We start from the raw sequence: 6,614 nt of genomic DNA on the forward strand, positions 1-6,614 counted from the left end.
GGGGTTGGTGCGCGGCCGCGAGGCGGCGCCACAAGCGCGGCGCTGCCTGGCGCGGGCGGCCATGGCGGCGGGGCGGCTGCCGGCGCTGCTGCTGCTGGCGCTGCTGCTGGGCGGCACGGCGGGGCCCGGCGCCTGGGCAGCGCGGAGCCGCGGCGCCGACAAGCAAAACAGCCTCCGCCGCGCCGCCAGCGGCCTCTACCAGGGCATCAGCGGCCTCTTCGGGGAGGACAACGTGCGGGCCCTGCAGAAGGTGAGGCGCCGGTCGCTTCCTCCCCCACAGACCCTTCGCTTCCTTTCCTTTGGCGCTCCCTCGCCGCGCCGGTGCTCCCGGGGGTGACCGGGCGGTTCTGCGAGCCAGAGCCCCACCGTTGGCCTCCCCTCCGGCCCGTTCCTCGGCGCTGGACCTGCGGCGGCCTCGTCCCCCTGTGCGAGCCCGGCTGTGGGTGAGGCGGTGGAAGGGCTGCAGCTTTGCTTTGGAAAGAAAAAACGGGGAATGGGATTTGATGTGGAGCAAACTGCAAGAAGAGAAATCTCTAGGTAATGGTTGTTTTAGGTGAGAGAGGCAGACAGGACAAAGCATTGTCGGTTAGGAGCCCTCCAACTGGAATATGGTCCGTCTGCATCACCAGAGCATCCTGTATTTGCGGGGCCACATAGGAACTTGCAGGAAATCAGGCGTGCAAGCAGACCGACCTTTGCATTCCTCTGCTCCTTCACTCCTTAGCTAGCAGGAAGAAATAAAACTTAAATTGACCTGTGAATGCATTAGAGACGTTGGGGTGTGATGCTTTATCTCTCTCTCAAGCTCATTGTCTCGTTTGCTCACCGATGTCCATTGCTAGTAATAGTATTTTCTTTAAGCTTCAGAACAATGGTAAGGCTGATAAAGTGCATTATTAAGTCCTGTCAATGTTTACGTGCCAACATAGCTAGAATAAGGAAAATGGTAATAAGTAAATTTACAACTCATAGGGTTAAAAAGCCATTTAGAGAGTTACGTATTTTTTTTTCCTTGGGGCCATGTCCAAACAGACTGCAGTTCTGGTGTAATGAGTTATGATTCCATTCCTGACTAGTAAGTCTCAAGTGTGTTTAAAGAGTTGAGGATTAATTTTCATTTTTGGTTTTATTTCACAGTTTTTCTCCAGGTTGACTGAGAGATTTGTGAATGGGGTCGATATATTAATGGACACATTCTGGAGAATATGGACTGATTTGTTGGATGTTCTTGGGATTGATGGTAAGTGTGATGCCTGTTAACTCTTGAACCGTATCAGCCTGTGTCAATATTTACATGCATAGGCTTACTGAGAAAAAAAATCCATTTAATCACAGTGCTTTAAAGATCCATCAGTGGTGTCTGTATCCGCTTTGTGTGGCTTTGGTTTTGATATTAGTGTCCTCAGATAAGAGGACTAAACCCAGATATCCCGTGGCTGTACAGATATCTGCAGGATGTCTGTAAACCACATTACATGTCATGGTTGGTTGGTTGATATCATCATTAGGTAGATGAATCCAGCTAGAAACAACGGAGGAAGATAAAGGAGAGCTAGAAGAAGGAAAAGTGCAATTGAGAGCCTTCACAATGTAACTTCTACAAAGCAAGGTCTTTAGCCTCAGTATGAACTTCAACCTTAGGCCCTACAGTAGTTTGTCTTTAAAGAACCTTTAGCACTTCTGCTTTAAATGAATTGATTTGGTTGTGTCATTGGAGCTGAGCCAGGGATTTCAAAAAGGTCTGTCCAGAAATGGACTGACTTTATACCCCTTACTTTAGGAAGCACAGCTATGACCTCACCACATAACCCTTTGAAGCTGTGCTTGCATTTTTACCTTGACCACTCTGCCTGCCCTCATTAATATTCTGTACATTTTCCTTTGGTTTTCAGCCTCCAACTTGACTCATTATTTCAGCCCAGCGGCGATTGCCAACAACCCAACTCGTGCTCTTCTGCTGATTGGTGCCATTATACTTGCCTATTGGTTTTTATCTCTCTTCTTGGGATTCTTCTTCTATCTCCTGCACATGCTGTTTGGTCGCTTTTTCTGGATTGCCAGGGTTGCTCTGTTCACTCTCTCGTGCATCTACATCCTTCAGAAGTACGAAGGTGACCCGGAACACGCAGTCCTGCCTCTCTGCTTTGTTGTAGCAGTCTACTTCATGACGGGGCCAGTTGGGTTTTACTGGCGAAGAAACAGCAACAGCAGCCTTGAGGAGAAGATGGATCACCTCAACAGTCAGATCAGACTTCTGAACATACGTCTTTCGCGGGTGATCGAAAACCTGGACAGAGGCAGTGACCAGTGAACCGACCCCTATAGACCACTGTACACCAGCTCTAGAAAATTCCTGAGCGCTGTCTCATTCGAAGTTACAAAGCAACAAAACATCACATGGTAAAAAGTGGGCAAAGTTATAACTTTTCATCATGTGTAAGACTAATTTATCTAGGTTATACACTCAGCCATTGTAGGAAAAAAAGAAGAAGATTAAAAAAATTCAGCTGTACATTCAGAGAGTTTTATCCAGTACTAGAATTTTCTCAGTAGATAAAGGCTTACTTTTACAAGCATTTAAAAACATCTTTTGTAAAGTTTTTATAAAAGCAAATTGAGTAGTCTTTCAAATATTGAAATTGAGCTAAACATATGCAAATTTGACACTTAAAAAAGTTAAAAAGGACAAAAAAAAATCTCAAGCTACCAAACACTTCCATTGAGAAGTAACTGCTGTGGGTCCACGTGGGTTTTTTTTCCAAGTTGTGAATGTTTTTGTTTTATTGTTGGCTTTTTTCATTGCCTTGAAGTTGCCTTTCATAGAGTATCAGATGGGGAATTTTCTGGTATCCAGGCCAAAAAATTCACAGCGTGGCTTTTAATAGCAGGTGGGGAATAAGGGAGGAGGAAGAGTTCATAAACTTGAAGTGCTTAAATGCCAGTCCAACGTGAGGAATTGAGGAGTGCACGTGTGGCATTATTTCATTCCATTTCATTTCAAGAACTTGACGTCTGAAAGGAATTCTCTTTGAATAAGTTGACACAAAGGGAAGAGACATAACGTGGCAAATTGTAACTTGTATTTTATCTTCACAGTGAAGCATTTTCCAAGCATAAGTGCATAGAGTAAAACATGATTTTTAATCTCAGGACCCACGTGCTTTCTCAGAAAAGGCAGCAGTTAAAACACTTGCAAACGTATCATTGCTTAAAGCTTTCTCAGGACCAATAGGCGGCAATAAATTATCTTCAGGAAGATCTGGATTTTTTTCTGAAACTGTAACGGTTTTATAGGAGCTCTTTGCTTGAAGTCTGTGTCCTCACTATATGAGGTTTTGGGAAAGTGACTCACCTTATGAGAAGGGTGTCTTAGAGTTGTGTTTCAAAGGGACCTTAGGAGCTTTGAAGCAGTTTTATTTTGAAGGATTCCATGTACTTGTAACTTTAGGATGAACTGGCTTGTAGACTGGCTTTGTACAGTTTGCTGAAATGCATTGAGATGAGGTAACCTCAGGGAAGAAAGTCCAGGAAGGGGTTTGACTCAGTAACCTCTAGTGTTCCAGGACAGAGTTGTGGGGAGAGATCTAAACTGTAGTGATGAGGAGCACAGTATCCTACCATAAGCGGTAAGATGGACCACAGCTGATCAACCGTATATTCCATAATGTCTAAATGAACAAAGGAAAGGAAAAAAATAAAGCAACAGAGATTGTTGTGTGATAGGGACTGGCTGAAAAGAAAGGGGAACAAAGATGGTGATCGGCATACAGGGCCAGCCGGGACAGCTGAGCACCGCGTGGCACCTGGTCTTCAGCTTCTTGTTTTGTTGGGTCAAGCTTTTGTTGGATGTGACGCTTACCTGAATATAGCTGTGGGATGAATTTATTTTTCTCTTTATGCTGAGGTTTAATAACTCTTCTTAAACTGTGTGTTACTTGCCTAACCTCTTCTGGGCTGTGCATGACATTGACGTGAAGGATTATTTTGAAATCTGTGGTCACGGCCTTTACTCCAAACTGTGATCAGTTCAACACGGTTGAAGTTCATGTGCAGTTGGCACTGTTGTAATGGTTTTAATTTTTTTCACATCATCTGTAAATCCCCCTGCACCCCATTTTTCAGGAATTACACATTTAGAGTTGCAAAGTAGCTGCTTTTCATAACTTAAAGTCTTTGCCACAAACAGATAAGTACTAGGGCAACAAATAGCCCGCTTCCTAAAGCCAAAAATGTACATTCCAATCTATTCCTTTTTACAGCTCATTTGCCGCAGTATTAGAGAGTCTTCCCTGTAAACTCAGTTTTCCCTGCTGCTGTGCGCAGGGAGCTGGGCTAAAACACCAACCTGGAAATTAGGGGCTAATTAGCAAAGCTCGTCAGGACTTCGTGTGTTTTGCAAACCTGGCTTGTGTGAGTGGCTCCATTGACTTCCATGGGACAGTGTGCACGAGGCAGTTCTGCAGAGATTGTATTTTCTGTAATCCATATTTAATGTTAAACTTAAAAATACCAAATTGTTTCTATATTAAGAAGTGTCTATGATAAAGATTTCTTTTAAAATACTATATACAAGTTAATCTGGATTGTAGCTCATCCCTGTCTAGCTCTAATAATTTATTTGAGTTGTGTAAAATCAGCCCTCCTAGATCAATACTCTTAATTTTAAACACCCTGCTGCTTGAAAAGAAGTATTTTTGTATTTACTTGCAGCCTATGTATAGCAAAACGTGATGTGAAAAGCAGTATATGTAAAATTGGGTATTTTTAATCGGTATTTTTCCCAGCACTCGGTTTTCATGTTTAGTCAAATTCAGAAGTAACGATTCTTTTTTTGTTTTAAAGCACAATCTAATCTTCAATATATAAACTTTAACAATGCTCTGTATTTTTAAACATGCACTGTAGTGAAAGCGCTTTTGGAACATGAACGTGATATTGTATTTAATATCTTTCCACTTTTGTAAATACCTTTGGCAAATATTTTCCATGCCAGGTCATCTAGTTTATCCATCGAGGCTTCTGCTCTGTTTCTTAGAACTCGCTCCCGTGACAGTGGTTGTGCTGCTTTTGTATTGCCAGTGACAGGAGCATCCGGTAGGAACTTGCAGAGGTGTGCAGGTGTCGCCACCTCACCCAAGCTTTGACACACTGGCCCAAGGCGGTGGCAGAAATGGGAATAAACCCCAGATCTGGAGGGTAGCCACAGCAACGTGTGCCTCCGGCAGCCCCTTCCCCTGGCAGCTGGCACTGGGCAAGGGGCTACCTGTGCAGCTGCCGGATGGGAACATGTGCCCGTCCAAAGGCCAGCGGGCAAAATAGTTCCCAGTTATTGACCTTCCCATTTGCAGCAGCTTTGTGAAGAATCCGACTGGTATCACAGGTTGAGACGTGCTTCAGGCTGCCCAGTGTCAGAAATCCCATCAGGGTTTGAAGTATTTTACCCTTGAGATGTCATATTTGCACCTACTATAGTATTTCCAACACATTGATGTTTTTTACTGAGCTGACATGGTTAGCGGTTTCTTTTACAGTAACACCTGTCGGTAACCAATCTGTCACGTTGGGAATGTGATGCTTCTCAAAGTGGTGTTGGGTGTCGGAGTGCAACGTGTACAATCTGGTGTAGTTCAGTGCTGTACTTAATGGCGCGTCCTTCAAATCGTGATTCGCTTTTACAGACTTGTCGCATCGTTCGTGTGGAAAATAGGCCCGTATCAACCTTAGCTCTGCGATGGCGTGGAAGTGTCTCAGTGTGATTTGCCTCACATACTGATCTGTATTTGGCAGCTAATGGCATAAATGACCATAAGTTCTCTTTGTCTGGGAAAATAAATAAAAGGTTTTCTCGTATCTGCATGTATTTTAAACTTTTGGACAATTCCATCGAACTGTGATGACAGCACATTCGAAAACTGATCTTTGCCTTTTAGTCAGAAGTGGTATTTGCTATGGTAGCACTCGTTATCGGCACCGAGTTAGTGACTTCACATCTGTTTTGTACATCAGATTTCAAGATGATAGTGTTTAAGTTTGTACAACTGTGTTTATGTAAAAAACAATTAATTGGTCTGAAGAGATGATATATGTACACTTTGACATACGATCCCTAGGGAAGTATTAGATTCTACTGATAACATTGTGAAGTAGTTACAGTTATATCAGGCTTATTTTTTACAGAGCTATACATGCCTTTATTTATTACTTATCTGACCACCCAATCAATGTACTATGTAGTTAAATATTTGTAGACCGATTTCACAAATCAACTATGGTATAGTGACAGAGCTTAAAATAAATGTTTACTGAAACTTTGCACTGAGAGGCAGCGTACCTTGCACACCGCGCCTTGCACACCGCGCCTTGCACAGCGTACCTTGCACACCGCGCCTTGCACAGCGTACCTTGCACACCGCGCCTTGCACACCGCGCCTTGCACACCGCGCCTTGCACACCGCGCCTTGCACACCGCGCCTGCCCGGGCGCCGCCGGGGAGGGAGGCTGGGAAGCCCGTCTGGCTCAGAGACCCGACGCCGGTGTGATGGCCCTGCGCGCCGGACACGGAGCGGAACGGCCCCGGTGCTCGGAGGGGCAAGGGGAAACCCCGAGGACCGAAC

At 44.5% G+C, this 6,614-nt stretch overlaps 1 protein-coding gene across 1 annotated transcript; it reads left to right on the forward strand.

The window, feature by feature from the left end:
* The first annotated feature begins 61 nt into the window (after positions 1–61).
* Positions 62–6,312, forward strand: BRI3BP (BRI3 binding protein). The gene is made up of 3 exons (XM_062010154.1): positions 62–250; positions 1,138–1,240; positions 1,893–6,312. Exons 1-3 carry the CDS (start codon positions 62–64, stop codon positions 2,309–2,311), a joined length of 711 nt encoding a protein of 236 aa, XP_061866138.1. The 3' UTR covers positions 2,312–6,312.
* Positions 6,313–6,614: the final 302 nt, after the last annotated feature.

The sequence above is a fragment of the Colius striatus genome, chromosome 17 (genome assembly GCF_028858725.1).
Source record: "Colius striatus isolate bColStr4 chromosome 17, bColStr4.1.hap1, whole genome shotgun sequence".
NCBI classification, from domain to species: Eukaryota; Metazoa; Chordata; class Aves; order Coliiformes; family Coliidae; genus Colius; species Colius striatus.